Here is a 17,725-nt window from a genome sequence, read left to right on the forward strand (position 1 = left end):
CAGCTGGGGGCCAGCAGAAGGGGCTGGGTGGGGGCGCTAAGGATGGACCGAGATCCACCCCTGTGCCCACCACAGCCTCGTAGCCCACAGTTCCTTTCAAGGTGCACAAATTCATGCCCTGGGCCCCTAGTAGTCAATAATAATGTAATAACTATGGATGGTGTCAGGTGGGTACAAGTCTTAACAGGGGAATCTCTTTGTAAGTTATATATTAGTAAATGTCTAATCACTATGCTATATACCTGAGACTAATATAATATTGAATGTCAACTGCAATTAAAAAAATAAAAGTTTTAAAAAGGCTATTTTATATTAATACAAAATCTGGACACTTTCTATATTTACTTGGATGGTAAAATGATTGAAGTATTATAGGACATCTATAAACTGGAATATGATACAGGATATACAAAACTATAAATAGTGCTTCTCTGAGGTGGGGCTACAGAGAATAGAGAAGGATCCTGCCATGCTGGATCTGCTCTTTCACTTCTGTGATGCAGAATCCTGAGAATAGAGAGTGTGCCTGAGGTAATCACAGGAGTTATTACTGTGTTCTTTGTGGTATTTAAGAAATGAAGGTTAAGAGCTTGAGTTGTCTTGAAATTGCTTTTTGCTCAACTCTCTTTTATTGGGATAACTTTTTTCAACTGCACTATGTGTGTACATTTATCAGAGTTACATGAAATTCAAGTTGCTGACAGGAAATGAGAAAAAAACGGAGATGCACATCCTTATTGTAAATATAAGACATTTTAGGCCCAAGGCTTTCAGAGATTTGATCAAATTTAAGAGCAGAGTTGGGAGTAGAAACCAAACTCTTGTACCCTTCCTCACCACCATTATCATTGTCCACTGCAAGCTCTGTGGAGAATTAGCCAAACCCTGAAATTTAGAGATTCTGTATCTTACAAAGGACTGTAACTTTCAAATTAACATAATATATTTTTATTGTTAAGATATAAAAGTAAAAGTAAAGCATTTATCTATCTCCTTATCAATTTAAACACAACAGAAGGTGATCATATTGTCTAGAAGGTGAGCATATCAAAAATTAGAAAGTTAGTATTTAGATCAATTGATCAGAAAATACTGTTTGCATAGGAAACTAAACATTAAAAAACTAAAAATAAAAAATGGAAAAATATAGTTCATGCACTACCCAGAAATATTGTTTAAATATTTTGCTTATGGCCACAGATCTTCAACTTTTAGATTCTTAAAAGTTTTGAGGAAACCAGCCCCGGCTGGGTAGCTCAGTTGGTTAGAGCACTATCATAATATAGCAAGGTTTCATGTTCAATCCCCCATCAGGGCAAGAATCAACCAATGAATGCAAAAATAAGTGGAAAAACAAGTTGATGTTTCTCTCTCTGTGTCTCTCTTCTTCTTCCTCTCTCTAAAATATTAATAAGAAAAAAAGTTTTGAGGACACCAAACAGCTTCTGTTTATGTGGGTAATATTCAATAGGTTTTACCATAAAATAAATGAAAAGGATGTATCTTTTTATTTTTTGGTATTTATATTTTTTTATTTTTGTGTGTGTTTTTATCTTTAAAAGTTTTATTTTTCAATTAGAGTTGACAGTATTATGTTATATTTGCTTCAGGTGTACAACATAGTGGTTAGACAGTTATATAATTTACAAAGTGATCCTCCTGGTAATTTAAGTACCCATTTGGCACCATACAGTTATTACAATATTATTGACTATATTCTCAATGTGGTACTTCATATCTTCTTGACTATTTTGTAACTACCAATTGGTACTTCTTAATAAAACCAGGTACATTTTATTATGAGTTTAGTTAAAAATAATAATTTTACTTCATGTATACAATATTAACATTTTCTATGAAAAAAATCTGCATTGAGAAATTTAGTGAGAATAGCTAAATTCAATGAGATTTTTTTGTAATTCTTTTTTTTATGGCTATCTAAATAAAAAACATTCTCATATATGCTTCTGCATTGAAACTGTTGCAATAAATTGCACTGTTTGAATCAAATGAAGAAAATTCAGCTTTTCACAGCTTTGTAATTAAAAAAGAGTATTTTGTTAAACTTTTCAGAAGATAATTGTGAATATTCTTCTTTGACACTGCACTAAAACTAGACAAGTGACAGTTTCTTAAAGAAATTAGATAATAGTTGCAATGTGTCACCTGAAAAAATGTCAATGAAATTTTCAGAGTCTGCCACATTGAAATACACTAGTTTATTTTATATTTCAATTGGGTCTTTTACCTATATATAATTTTGTGACATCCTATGCTGGTCATTTGGAAAATGTTGATTCACTGAGTTATATAGAACTTCCAAACGCTGATACTCCTCATTGCATGAGAGATTTGAAAAAATCACATCATCAGTGACAATTCGTGATGAGAAATCTCTTCAGAAAAAAAATTAAATATTGGGAAACTGTCAAGTTTACAGTAGTAAATGCAAACTTTCCAAAATTCTAATTTTTACTTGAAATGTATCATTGGCAACAGATACTGTCAGATGTTTTCCTTACAGTGAAAGCTTCATTTTGGGTATTTTTGATAAAATACTTGCCAATATCCACATCTCAATAACCATACTCAGTCTGACAGTTGTTCTTGTAAGTAAAAATGTTCCATAAAAAGGTAGCTAGTTAGGCTCACAAGTCACGTTGTTTGATATTCACATGGTACCTCAGTATACAGCGAAAGTTCCTTATGTGAATTTCCCATTTCATCACACATAATATTAAAAAGCCATGTATTCAAAGTATCATTTTATAAAGTTAATCATTTAACTTAATAAGGATTTAATTAAGTTGATGATAGTTACCACTTCATCAAGGTTCTTCTTCAGTGAAACTGTCTTTTGTTTGTGTGATTTCCTGGGAGCCCACGATGGTAAAGAACACGGTGGTTATTGGTATGGTATGGCGCCACTACCTTGATCTGCGCTAATGCGCCGGCAGTTTTACTCATCATCAGTACTTTGGCACCATCAGTGCAAATGTCAGCACAGTGAAAAAGGCCAAAAAAAGAAAATTAGTATTATTATAGAAATAGTTTTGACCTTGCCTTTGAAACCCTGAACGATTCTCAAGAAGGGATCCCAGGCTGCAATTTGAGAATCACAGGTTTATGGTAATAGTGAGTGCTGAAGGTGAGAAAGTGATAAGAAGTCCTATTTTAATAAAATGGTGGTAAGAGAAAGGTCATTACTCAAATGCAAAAGCTGGAATTAACCAAAGTCTACATTTGCTCAATGGTGTTTAACTCAGAGCCGTACAAAAGTTCCCTTTACATTTGAAACCATATACTTTACAACATGATATTTTACTTCTTTTGAAATTGTTTTCATATACTTTAACTTTTGATAAGTCAAGATTCCTTCACATGCAATTATTACTGCAGCGTGTGCACACATGTTGGCGTCATCACTAATAACTGTTGGCGTCATCAGCGTTCCTGCATCGACCATCACCTCATTCTCCTGTGACGATGAAGCAAATAGTCCCCCCATTAGAGATCAGTGTGAAGTCTGAAGTAAGTGGTACCCCCATCAATATCAAGCCTGAATCTCATCATTGCCCCACATTCTTAGTTATTTCTCTCTTACTGTAATTGTCTTCTTCTTGCAGCATCAATCTTCCTACACGCGGACATTCCCACCAACATATAAACATTCTTTTCTATCTTCTAGCTTAAAAAACAACAACAATAATAATATAAAAAACCCTCTACCTTCTCATTATTTTCTCAGCAAATCAAATTCCTCATTCTCGAGACTCTATTCGATGCTCTCTAATGTGGTACTCATCCTGGCATGCTACTGAAACCACTCTTGTCAAGGACATCAGAGGCTTCCATGCTGCCAGAGCCAATGCACACCTTCCTGTCTTCATTCTTCTTGAGCTCTAAGAATCACTCAACATACGAAACAACATCTTCTTCGTGTTTCCTTTCTGGAACTTATCAGCCTTACTCTCTAGTGGCTTTACTCCTCATTCACGGGGGGAGGGGGAGAGGTGGGGGGGAGGGGGCAGGGGCGGCTTTCCAATCAACCTCTAAATATGGGTTCTTTGAGGCCTGGTACATTTTTTCTCTCTGTCCTCTCTCCTTAGATGATCTACTTCAACTCCTTGCTGATAACCACTATATTTATATTTATATCCCAGTTTTTCCCTCTGACTACCATTCTCATCTTTTTCTTAATCCTCAGCCAAGAATATTTCTTCACTGATCTTTAGCGATAGAGGAAAGATGAGATAGAGAGAGAGAGAGAGAGAGAGAGAGAAACATCAATGTGGGAGAGAATCATCGATCGGTTGCCTCCCACACATGCCCTGACAGAAGATGGAACCTGCAACCTAAGTATGTGCCCTGACCTGACCAGAATTGAAACCATGACCGTCCGGTGAACGGGATGATGCTCCAACCAACTGAGCCCCTGTGCCAGGGCCGCTATTCTCATGGTCTCAAAAGCCTTCATGACATCACTATTTGAACCTGAGTGACTTTTAGGTGTCTCAAAATAGTATGTCCAAAATGTGATTTTTTATTTCTTCACCCCCAAACCCATGCCCTCCTCCCACCTTCTTCATTCCAAGTGAATGACAACCTTTTCTACATGTTGTTCCAACCAGACATGTAGGCATCATCCTACATTCTTCACGTCCCTTAGGTCCAGACCTTCAATATTTTTACATTTTGCACATTCAGTTACTATCTAGTTAAGAATGTCAAGTTTTGTACTACATGTGCCCTGTGGTATAAACCATCTTTACATATTCTTTGTATGTTTATTTACTAGGCCCTTGGGACTGTGAGAGTTTAAAAATGCAGACTTTAGATCATAATTCACAGAACTAGTGCTGCAGATACAAGTCTTGCTTTACAAAGGGACCACCTTCCAGAGCTCTGCTTCCTAAAACGAACTGATTGTGCTATTACACTTATTTTTATAAGAAACAAAATGGAATGATGTGATGCTTTTTCAATATTCTGGTGATTTTTAAAATTTCTTACATACACAAGTGAGAATATTAGAAAATAATGTTACATAGTAATCTTCATAGTCAATGCTTCAAAACTCCTACTTATCTCAGACAAACCACTTTTATAACAAATTGCTACACTCTCTATTAAGCATAGTGAAAGCTGTGAAACATCGGGTAACCTTCTAGAACTAATAAATGATACCATTTGTGCCTCTTCTCTCTTGCACTGCACTGCCCTTGGTCTTTAAACAATTGACACTCTTTATTCTTCTCACAATAGCTAATGTTCCCCTCTAAAGTTTTGTTTCAACATTGATATTCCCACAGTTTGTCTTAGAGTACAAAGCTGCAGATGATATAAATAACCTCACATGGATTTTTTGGATCAATCTCAAAAAAAAAAAAATCTTCCAAAACTTTTAAAGTGCTGACTTCTTTTATTTGGTCTTCAGATGCTAATAGATGAATCATAAATTTATTAAAAAATACTTTTTTAGCCCTAGCTTGTTTGGCTCAGAGGACAGAGCATCAGCCTGCAGACTGAAGGGTCCCAGGTTCGATTCCGGTCAAGGGCACATGCCTGGGTTGTGGGCTCAATCCCCAGTGTAGGGCATGCAGGAGGCAGCCGATCAATGATTCTCTCAATCATTGATGCTTCTATCTTGCTCTCAGTTTCCCTTTCTCCCTAAATCAATAAAAATATATTTTAAAAAATACTTTTTTAGCTTTCATATATAATCATTGATAGTAAAATAAGTTAAGTTATATTCACAGTGAGTATAGAAAACAAGAGAGGGCTAAATATAGGTTGGCATATCTCTGTTTCTGGGTATATTAATCATTGTTGGTACATACTTTCTTCTAACAATGTTTTTTACTCTCTGAGTCTGAACTGCTTATTCAGTCTTCCACCGCAAAGCCAAAGATAATTTACTCTTGCTACTTCTAAACAAATAAACATTTAAAATTTTGGTGAAGCCATAAGAATACTGATTAAAAAATTCCCTCTGTGAATCAGAAGCAGTTTTTAAAAAAATACAACTACCATTATAATTAGAGGATACAAATAATATCTTATAATGATGATTAACAGATGTGTGACTTCATATGGCATCTGTATCAAATAAAATACCTTCTTTATTTTTCAAAATGTGATTTTAAAAGCCTACAAAGTACATTGGAAAACGATGACAATAAGACTACTGTAGCTAGATACTTTGGAATTGCTTGGTTGAACTTCATGGGAATCTTGAATCATAATCATTAATTAAACAATTTTCCCCTAATATTTGTAGTATGCCAGATGAGTAAAAAAAAAAAAATTAGCTCATCTAAATTGATTTCAAAAGCAGCTATCAGTCAAAACCAAGTAGCCTAATCAGCTCAGAGGTTTGTTTTCTATCATTCCAGGTCAGTCACAATAGAAAACTCGGTAACTGCGTATGCATAGACTTTTAATTACACAGTACATTCTTACCTATAGACAGAAAACAAGCTAAAGGGATGTTTCAGGATGCATATCATGTGGCCCAATAGTGAGACAAGTCTTAAACACCCATACACCAAATTATGGAATTTCTATTATGCTTTGGTGTGTTTATGTGTGGAGGACAGATTGGGCAGATGGTCAGCTAGTAATTCAGCGAAAATTACTGTCTAAGTAGCTGGACACTGAGGAAAAAAATGTGGATGAAAATTATGGTCAGTCACCCTGGTGCAATCCACCAGCCAGATCTCATCAGCTCATTTAGATATATAGGCCCCTAAAGCAAAGCTTCCGCAAGCAATATGGTATTTTATTTATCTTGAAACACGAAGGTCTCTCACTGCTCTATGAGGGAAACTCCTCACACGCTGATGAAAAGGCGCCGGACTCAGCATGCCCAGTGTTCCCAGGCAGAGAGGCCGCCAAAAGCAATATAAAATAGAATCCCTCCTTGCTTCTTTTTATCTCCCTTTTGTGTCGTCTATTTGACTTTGCTATCGGCGTGGCTTACAATGTTCTGAGTGCAGTGAACAATAATTCTGTGAATCTGTGCTCAGTATCTAAAGGGAGCGCCAAACCAACAAATATAAAGGCTATGTCCCCCCTCTCCTGTTGTAATTGTCTGGGAGATATGCGTAGACTGTGTAGAATGACTGTAAGAAGGGATGTGTGTAAAGAAACATCCCGGTCCAGTGCTCTGCACTTGGCTATTTGCCTACGGCAATGGACAGCCCAGAGAACAAGGGGGAGGAAGCCTAAAATGCATCAATCCCAGAAATCTCTTGTAAGTAGTAACCAAGGGCAGAAGAGCAGGCAGCCAGCTGATAAACACGCGGGCTGCCTTGCAAGTGTAGGGTCTAATTCTCTTCACGCATCTCTAGCGAGAAACCAAACAATTTTTTATTCACAAGCTTCTGGTGGCAGAGCCTGTTGAAAACTTATTATTTTCAAATAGGATTACATTCTGTTAATATGAGAACATGCATATTACCATATCTGGTAAAAATCAAAAGTTCCAATTTGCTCACTACATGTAAATCCAATTCAAAATATTTCCATAACATATATCTGCTGGGTGTTACACTGTTTGTGTGTCACTCTGCAATGGATTAACTGCATGACAGGCGAGGCTCAGTTTTTCTCCACTTGGTGTTTTTAAACAGTTTATGTTTGTTATCATATCAAAGACAGGCTTGCCGTTTTCAAAAGGAGGGAGAGAACACAGCGCCCAAGGCTTCTCCAGCATTACATTTCTTATTCCATTTTATCTTTCATGGTTTTGACTAATGTCAGTAACAGCTACTGGTAATAAACTGCTTGGTACAGCCTGCTGCTGCCTGGAAGCCCCGCTTTGATACATTGTCAGCCAATCGGAAGCATTTCCTGATTACATTTCCAAATTGCTTGTTTATTGATCGAGAGTTAATAAAGCAAAAGACAACTTCAGGAGTTAAATTAAATGAAAGTTTCCTTTGATGTTTAAATTATCCAATTAACCAACATGTAGTGAAATGTAAGCATTTGGAAGTTTTATCTGAAAGGGAAAAAAATATGTATGAGATAAATGGATCTTTGCATAGACATGGTGGCTAACTGCTAATGAAAAATAAGTGCAACTTAGCATACTGTGATTCCATTTATTTCTCAGGCAAAGGAAATGATGTTGCTATTCAATCCACCCCACCTCCCAAAACTGGACAAGAAAAAACTATTCTAGGAAGTGCATCACTTTGTTCACAATAATTTCTTAAAATTGTAACCATCTATAATCATAAAAGCATAATATGCTAATTAGACTGGATGTCCTTCTGGACGAACTTCCGGATGAAGCCGGGGCTGTGAGGGAAGTCCGGGTCCCAGGTGCCAGAGGGAAGCCGGGGCTGGCAGCTGGGGGAAGGAGGGCCTACTCTTGCACAAATTTCGTGCATCCGGCCTCTAGTTTTATTAAGTAAATGAAGTGTATGTAACTTTATGGATTTATTAAAGTTCTAATAGTTGAAGGTGGTAATACAATTTACGTGATCTCTTTGGAATATTACAGTGTAGCTCTTTGGATGACATATATGGTCAGCTCAACTGTGTAAAAGAAATCGGCTTCTTTGAAATTGTGAGTAGCTTTTGACATCCACTTCCCAAGGAGAAAGCAACCTCTTGTAGGCATAAGGGGGGGATCAAACATTTCTGTCCATGATGGAAATAAAGAAATATTCAAATGGCTTGCCAGTGTCAGTACTCACTTCAGCATATGCAATCTAGAATATTTGGTTAGAGAGACAAAATAGGGTTTCCTGGCATTTTGGAGAAATTCATAGAAAGACAGATTTTATTTCCAATGATTGTGCTGTAGCATTAAGTGAAAAGAGAAGTAAATAAATTGTATAAATAGTACTAGAGGCCTGCTGCCCCTCCGCATGGTCTGTGGTGATCGGGCTGAAACCGATAGTCCAATGACTCCTGCTGCTCCTGCCGCTCCCGCTCATCCTGGCCCTGCTGCAACTGCCACGGGCTCAAACCCAGTCAGTCCCGATCAGGAGAGGCTCACACCACCGTGGGCCGGGCGTCTGCTGCCTGTTGGTCAGCTGAACGGCGCTCCTACTGTGGGAGCACACTGACCACCAGGGGGCAGCTCCTGCATTGAGTGTCTGCCCCTGGGTGGTCAGTGTGTGTCAGAGTGACTGGTCGACTGGTCATTTGGTCATTAGGTCGCTTAGGATTTTATATCTATAGACTAGGGGCCCAATGCATGGCTCCGTGCACCTTGAAAGGAACTGTGGGCCGCGAGGCTGCAGGGAGCACAGGGGTGGGTCTTGGCCCATCCTCCAAACCCCTGCTGGGCCCTTCCCACTGAGGCCTCCAGTACCCTGTCTGCCAGCAGCTCCACTCCCACCGCCGCCGCTCCTATGTGCTGACGGTGCCGGCCCCGCTTGCACCCACTGACAGCGCAAGCATTTGGGGCTGGTGCCAGCAGCGGATGAGAGCGGGGCCAACACTGTCAGCAGGTGCGAGCAGCGGGAAGTGGAGAAGCCCTCAGGAGAGATCGGGACCAGCAGCAGCCACTCACACCTGCTGATAGTGCCAAGAAATCAGGACCGGCGCCTGCTCCAGCAGCAGGTGCGAGGGGGCCCATCGCCAACAGCAGGTGCAAGTGGTGGCTGCCAGCACCAATCGCCCCTCAGGAGCAGGGGGAGGTAGAGAAGCCCTGAGGGGCAATTGGGGCTGGCAGCCGCCTCTCACAGCTGCTGATGGCACTGAGCAATTGGGGCCAGCACCCGGCACTGGCAGCAGGTGTGAGCGGGGCCAGCGCCAGCAGTGGGTGTAAGTGCCAGTCGGGACCATGGCACGCGGGAGCAAAGAATTTTTAGTAACTACCAGAGGCTCGCCCTGATGACAGCGCCCACGCCCCACCTTGGTCTGGTGCCCCCACTTGCCTGCTCCACCATCCTGCTGCAGCAGAAGTCCACCATGTTCCACGTGCCCCCTGGTGGTCAGTGCACATCATAGCAACTGGTTGTTCCGTTGTTCCACTGTTCAGTCTATTTGAATATTAGGGTTTTATATATATACACTAGAGGCCCGGTGCACAAAATTCGTGCACTGGGGGTTGGGGTTCCCTCAGCCCAACCTGCCCTTCTCACAGTCCGGCAGCAGAGGCTCAGAGCAGGCATCCTGTGTGTGTGTGTGTGTGTGTGTGTGTGTATGTATGTGTCCGATGGGGACCTGTTCCCAGCCGCATTGGAGGCTCAGAGCAGGCGGTGTGTGTGTGTGAGTGTGTGTGTCTGCTGGGGGCCTGCCACCAGCCACACCATGGAGGCTTGGAGCAGGCGCCCCTCTGTGTTGATCTCTCAGGCTCCTGGCCTCTACTGCGTGTTTTTCTCTTCCTTGAGCTGTGGCCAGGGTGGGGTGCTGCCTGCAGGCTGTGCTTTCCGGCTCATGGATCGCCTGATCACTGCAGAGACCGGGGGCAGGCCCTGCTGGGTGCTGCCTGTGGGGAACTTTCCTGCTCTGGGATCACCATGGCGATCCCAGCAGCAGGTTTACCTGGGGGCCCGCTGCCCTCCGCACTTACCTGCTCTGGGATTGCCATGGGGTCCCGGCTGGCAGCGGGGCTTAGGCGGCACACGGGGGTCCCGGCTGGGGCAGGGCTTAGGTGATGCGATCATGCCACCTGCCGCACCCTGCCCAGATGGCATCTGGTGCTGGCCAGCCCTGCCTGCAGTATGCAAATTAGCCGCCATCTTGGATGGCAGTTAATTTGCATATGGCGTTGATTAGCCAATGGAAAGTGTAGCGGAGGTACGGTTAATTACCCTTTTTGTCTTTTATTAGATAGGATGATAAAAAGAAGGAAGGAGGAGGATGAAAAAGAAAGCTTAGTAAAAAGTGTGCCAGAAAATATAATAAAATATTAACAGAGGCTACTTTGGAGAAACACTAAAAGCATTTTTTTTCTATTTACTTTCTTCATTTCCTAAATTTTAAAATAATAAACATGCATTACACTTACACTGGGAAAGAAGACATTAATTTAAAATGAAAGTTTAAGAGGAGATCGAAGATGGCGGCATAAGTAAACACCGGAGATTGCCGCCATAAACAACCACTTCAAAAATACAACTAAAAGTCGGAACGGACATCAACCAGAACCACAGGAAGGCTGGCTGAGGAGAGACTCTTCAACTAGAAGCAAAAACAACAGCATTCCGACGCTCAGAGGAGGCGTAGTGTGGAAAATTTAAAGGTACGGTGGTGCGGTGGTGAGGTGGCGCGTGCGCAAAACGGGCTGGCGGCTGAGGGCGCGGTTGTCGTTTTCAATCAGGAGTGAGTCTCAGACTCTGGGCTACAGATCCGGGCGAGTCTCTAGGGACCCAGACTCAAACGGGAGAAGCGGGACTGTCTGGCTACGGCCCCTCCGAGGTTTGCAGCGGTTGCTGGGACAGAGAGGCAGAACCCCTGGGGACGGACTGAGAGCGGCCATAGCGGCTCCCTCCCCCCGCCCTGTTGATCCCGCCCGCCCAAGCCCTGCGCAGAGCCATTTGCCAGTCGCCTCAGGCAAAGGCTGGATTAGCGCCTCCCCAGAAGACAGACGTTTTCCCACACAGCTGATTCCTACAGCCAGTCGGCCTGGTGGTCAAATCCCTCTAGTGTTAACTACAACAATTAAGGCTTGGCTAGAACAAGACTGCGCACAGAGACCACAAGGGGGTGCACCAAGAAAGCATAAAAGATGCGGAGACAAAAAAACATGACAGAAATGGAGGATATGGAGCTAAGAATCGCAATTTTGAGGGCTTGCCATAAATTTGTGCAGAGCCTCACGAAAACTAATGAGACCCTCGATGCTACGATAAAGAAATTAGAAAGTAAGCATACACGGACTGAAATAAAGAATATTATACCCAATAGCAGACCAGAGGAGCTCAAGAATCAAACCAAAGATCCGACAAAAAACACCCAATTGGAAAAGCAAAATGAAAAAAGAATCCGAAAGTGTGAAGATAGTGTAAGGAGCCTCTGGGACAGCTTTAAGCGGTCTAATATCAGAATTATTGGAGTGCCAGAAGATGAGAGACAGCAAGATATTGAAAACCTATTTCAAGAAATAATGGCAGAAAACTTCCCCCACCTGGAGAAAGAAATGGACTTACAGGTTCAAGAAGCGCAGAGAACCCCAAACAAAAGGAATCCAAAGAGGACCACACCAAGACACATCATCATTAAAATGCCAAGAGCAAAAGACAAAGAGAAAATCTTAAAAGCAGCAAGAGAAAGAGGCTCAATTACCTACAAGGGAATACCCATACGACTGTCAGCTGATTTCTCAACAGAAATTTTGCAGGCCAGAAGGGAATGGCAAGAAATATTCAAAGTGCTGAATACCAAGAACCTACAACCAAGATTACTTTATCCAGCAAAGCTATCATTCAGAATTGAAGGTCAGATAAAGAGCTTCACAGATAAGGAAAAGCTAAAGGAGTTCATCACCGCCAAACCAGTATTATATGAAATGCTGAAAGGTATCCTTTAAGAAGAGGAAGAAGAAGAAAAAGGTAAAGATACAAATTATGAACAACAAATATGCATCTATCAACAAATGAATCTAAGAATCAAGTGAATAAATAACCTGATGTACAGAATGAACTGGTGATTATAATAGAATCAGGGACATAGAAAGGGAATAGAATGACTATTCTTGGGGGGGAAAGGGGTGTGGGAGATGCGGGAAGTGACTGGACAAAAATCATGCACCTATGGATGAACACAGTGGGTGGGGAGTGAGGGTGGAGGGTGGGGTGGGAGCTGGAAGGAGGGGAGTTATGGGGGGAAAAAAGAGGAACAAATGTAATAATCTGAACAATAAAGATTTAAAAAATAAATAAATAAATAAATAAATAAAAAAAAAAAATAAAATGAAAGTTTAAAAAATAGCTGTTTCTTTGACAATAAAATTATGAAAAGTTTATTCTGGGATTAGAGATGGTGGGAAGCCTCACATACATTACTGGATTTCTGAAATTACAAGCCAAATATTTGACCTTCTACTCTTATTTTCCCCCCCTTCAAAGCTCTCCAAAGACAATTATTCAGCCTCTGTTAGGTTTCTAGATCTGGTAATTAGTTTCAAAGAGACCGTGATTCAGGTGTCAGCCGTTAGCTGGTTTCTCTCCTCCAGCGGGTCTTTTCCCACCAGTAGGCAGGCTTCTCTCTTCAAGGTGCACGCTCCTCATGCCCGCCTGCTTTACACCCTGCCGAGGTCTCTGACAACAAGTCCTGCCTTCCTGCATGCAGCCCACCACTCAGCGGCATCCCAGGTGCCGACTGGCCCCTCTGCTCCAGCAGCCAGGCTTCTTTGAGGTCTTCTCATCACATGAACTGACTTCCGCCAAGTCCGCACCTTCAGCACTTCACTCAAGAATGTCTCCCTCAGGGACGCCCGCCCTGACTTTCTGTCCACATCGGGGTCCATTGTCATCTGCTGTCATCGAGCCTTTTGCTTCCTTAGCAGGGACACTATGTGACTCACATATCTGCTTAACACAATGCCTGGTACAAAGAAAGCACTAAATAAATATGTGTTAAAGGAGTAAATGCAAAATAAACAAGAGAACAGATTAACTATTTGTTAACCAGTCACCCTATATTCCTCTAGATAGTTTTTTTTATTTGATTTTGGGAGAGAGAAGGAGAGAGAGATTTGTTGTTCCACTTATTTACACATTCACTGGTTGATTCTTGTCTGTGCCCTGACAGAACGTGGCACATCGGAACAACGCTCTACCCAACTGAGCTACCCAGCCAGGGATAGGTGATTTTCTTAAATATCTAGGCTAATTCACATAAAAGTCTCATTCAGTTTTTATTCATTCATTCATCCAGTATTTTCTTGAGCATTTACTGTGCACATTTAAGCACTGCCAGAGATGAAAGCTTGAATTTGATGGACTTTGTTCTGAGTTCACAGTGTTAGTCAGCATTTCTCTTTGTAGAGGTTGGCTGCTCCTTGATCAAAGCATGAATAGACACTTGAAAGTGGAACTGTGCTTACAGTTCAATAATTATATCTATATTACTATGCACCAGTTTCAGGCCAAGTCCACGAGTTATTCCTTATTTTTCTCTAGCCCTCAATCCCACCTCCCCTCTTCCCCCTCAGAAAACCTTTAGCAAACCCTGGCCACTTACCTCCAGCATGTATTTGAATCCATCTTATCTCCTCTGCTTTCCTGCAACCACTGGGTCTAAGCAACTGCCCTCTCTGTGTCCCTCCTCGTCTCCCCGCTTCCGTTTTGCTCTCCTATGTTCTCTTTGCCACAAAAGAGCCTTAGTGATCTCTCTACAATATGATTATCCCGAAGGCATTGGCCTCTTTATTGTCTACATAGCTCCCCCTTGCTCTTGCAATCAAATGCAGACTCTTTCCCTGAGCTACAGTGCCCTATCTTACTCACCTTGCCGAAAGCCATGGCTAAATGTCACCCTACTTCTTGATCATTACTGCCAGCCACAGACCAAGTTTGCCCCTGCACCAGGGCCCTGCCTTCACTAGTCCGCTTGCTCTAAACGCTTCCAAGATCCTATCATGGGTGGCTGCTTCTTTTCATTCAGGTGAGAACTCACAGGCCAGCTCTTCAGGAAGCTGCTGGGGAACCACCTTCCAGCCGCTCACCAGTGCATTACCCTTTTGTATTTCCTTCAGAGCACTCAGCACTGTCTGCAAACATCCAGTTTATTTGTTGTTGTTGTTATTTTTACTTTTTAAATTATGCTCCCCCCACTCTCCTACCGCCACTGGAAGGTAAGCCTCATGGGGATAAGACCTGGGCAGCCTGGTTGCTGGTGTGACTCAGCGCCTAAGCAGTGCCTGGTAATGTCACTAGACAGGTGCCTGCCGAGAGCGCGTCTGCCTCGGGCCGGGCTGGAGTGTGTGCGCTCTTCAATTCCTGCAGGAAAGATTTCACAGCTCAAGCCCAGATGGACTGGAGAGTACGTTTATCAAAGCTGGGGACAGAGAAACAAAGGAAGGCCCTAGGGTGGAAGAAACAACGGGGGAGAGCCCAGGCGGTGCTGTGCTGAGGCTCTAGAAACGTTACAGCAAAGAAGTGAGCCAGGGCCGGGCTGCTGTGAGCTCCTGGGAAGTCAGAAAGACAGGGGCCTTGGAGACAGGATCAGGTGTGAGCCTGGGTTGAGCTGCCGCTGCTGCCCACTGCACCCCTTTGCAAGTCTCTTGGGGACCCTTAGAGTTTAGGAAGAAATAAAAAATATCTTGCCCAGGGAGGGGAATGGGTGTACGCTAGTCTAGAGCGAGCCCACATTTAATCTTTGTTCTGAGGGCTTTGTGTCTATCTCCCCATTCCCCCTTTTTTTTTCTGCGGGTGAGAATCTTAGGGGTGGGTTTCAGTAGGATATTCATCAGCTTTCCAGGTGTGTTTTTAATGTGCTGATTCATCCAAATGAACGTATAGGCGAGTTTTGGATGATTCTTTGGTCTGTTTTACTGTTCTCTTAGGTCTGTCTGGCTTTAATGGGGTTTTTGTTATTTGTAACACAACTCCATCTGTCTTTGGGTTTAGCTGGCACAAATTGGGTCTTCGTGCTCTCTTTCCCAGGCCAGGGTGATTAAGCTATGCATTCTCTGGTTAGGGAGGTTAGGCAGAAACCGTTTGCTCTCAGGTGCCCTTGGTTAGGAAAGATAAGGTCCTGCAATTCACCTGCTGGCTGCAAGCTGCCCAAAGTGTTTGGCCTTGGGGTTTTTTTGTCTTGTTTTTTGTCTCAGCTTCCCCATCCCACTTGCCCAGGAATTTTCCCTGTTTCTCACTATCCTGCCACATTATGGGTCATGTGTTCTATAGATATTTGTTGAGTGAGTGAGACAGTGCATTAATGAATGAAGAGCTTTCACATCTGTTGAAATGGTGAGTTCTCAGCAGGTGTCTCCTGGCTGGTATTTGATCTTCAGCTGTCACTCGGCTCCACTTCTTACAGAATCCCACTCTACCATCAAGTCACACTGCAAATCCACCGGTTCTGTGAAACCGTTGCTAGCAGCCTCGTCCATAGACATCATCCCTTTTTCTGATGGGTTGTCCATAATTCATTGTCCAGCCCTGGGTATATCTGAGAGTGAAAGGAGGCACCATTTATACTGATGCCGGGGCCTCAGGCATGCCCTGGGACTGTCCTGGTAGAACTGCATGGTCCCCGTCATGGGTGTGCCACCTTTTCCCTTATTAGCACATGCATACTTAGTTAATTTCATTAAGCTTAGCATACCACTGGTCCTAGGAGGTACTAATGAAATCTTTATTGTGACTGTGTTCAGTCAGTAGCAACAAACCCCTCCTTTTCTCTGTTGCTATTATGTAATTGACTTATTTTCTGGAAGTTGCTTTAAAAGAGATCATTTTATGCATCATACTGGGTCTGATGTCTAAGAGAGTACTTTCTAGTTCTTATAAATTCAGTAAGAACCTCTAGGCTGCGACTCTCCTATAAAATTTCATGCACAGATCTCACTGCACTCCCAACACTATGCTCCGTGGACCTGGAGCACCGTCCTCCTCACTCCCTCCCTCCCCATCTTTTTCCAACTAGACTCACTGCTGCACAATCTACAGACCTCAGGCCCTCCTCCCCAAGATGTGAAGTGTTGCTTAAGCTCCCCAGCTCCCCACAGTATTGACCCCACTGGGCCATATCACACTCTTGATAATATGGAAACTCTTTCTTTCTGTCTCCACATGGAGCTGAGGTAATTGCCATATCTCTTTTTTTAATTTTGTATTTATTTATATATTTTTCTTTTTTATTAAGGCATTACATATGTGTCCTTATTCCCCCATTAGCCCCCCTACCCCCCCACCCAGCTCGTGCCCTCACCCCCCTGTTGTCTGTGTCCATTGGTTAGGCCTATATGCATGCATACAAGTCTCTCCCTCTCCCCCCGACCCTCCCCTACCTTCCCTCTGAGGTTTGACGGTCTGATTGATGCTTCTCTGTCTCTGGATCTGTTTTTGTTCATCAGTTTATGTTGCTCATTATATTCCACAAATGAGTGAGATCATGTGATATTTATCTTTCTCTGACTGACTTATTTCGCTTAGCGTAATGCTCTCCAGCTCCATCATGCTATTTGCCTTATCTCTTTAAGTCACTTTTCTGTCCTGTGGGCTTCGTACAGTGCCTGTCTCCGAGTACACCCTCAAAAGATACTTGTTGAATAAGTGAATGCATGAAGGGGTTTGCCTCTCTTAGTCTTCTGGTGTAAGAAGCGAAAAATGTATCTATTATCAGACAATTTCAGAGAGCAGAAGATTATTCTTTTGAATAATATCTTAGTCCACGCCTTGGAATAAATCAGTCAGTTTGGCAGCTATACTCTAATCAATTGACTTTGTGCACATGGGCAAGACATTTTTAGTTAATTGGGTGCTAAGAGTTAATGTATTATTTTTTAAATTTGCATTGTTTTGGATATGAAAGAAGTCTCCATTGTGATCATTTAACTACCAAAGTTATAAATGTTAATAATTTTCTAGCGGCAGAGTTGCAAATAAAGTAGACGCATGGGAATGTATTTGTGAAAGTGTATATTTAGTGTTATAGCAGGGAGTGGTAACAGTTGTGGCATTGGATACCCCATAAACCATTATTAGAAGATGAATCTGGAAATAAGTTCACTCACTCTTGCTTCTTAATCATGCATAAAGAAATGCAGCAATAAAAATTTACTTAGAAGTACTTTGAAAACAATCAATTA

The 17,725-nt window shown here is 42.2% G+C and overlaps 1 protein-coding gene across 1 annotated transcript in view; it reads left to right on the plus strand.

Annotated features, from left to right (window-relative positions):
- Positions 1 to 2,886: 2,886 nt before the first annotated feature.
- LOC139016745 (zinc finger protein 217-like) overlaps positions 2,887 to 17,725 on the plus strand; it is a 51,232-nt gene continuing 36,393 nt past the window's right edge. Inside the window, 3 exon segments of the mRNA XM_070424970.1 lie at positions 2,887 to 2,916; positions 8,513 to 8,578; positions 9,412 to 9,582. Coding sequence (XP_070281071.1) covers positions 2,887 to 2,916; positions 8,513 to 8,578; positions 9,412 to 9,582 — 267 coding nt within the window.

Source organism: Myotis yumanensis, unplaced genomic scaffold (genome assembly GCF_028538775.1).
Source record: "Myotis yumanensis isolate MYYU_CA2020_CCGP unplaced genomic scaffold, mMyoYum1.0.hap1 SCAF_9, whole genome shotgun sequence".
NCBI lineage: Eukaryota > Metazoa > Chordata > Mammalia > Chiroptera > Vespertilionidae > Myotis > Myotis yumanensis.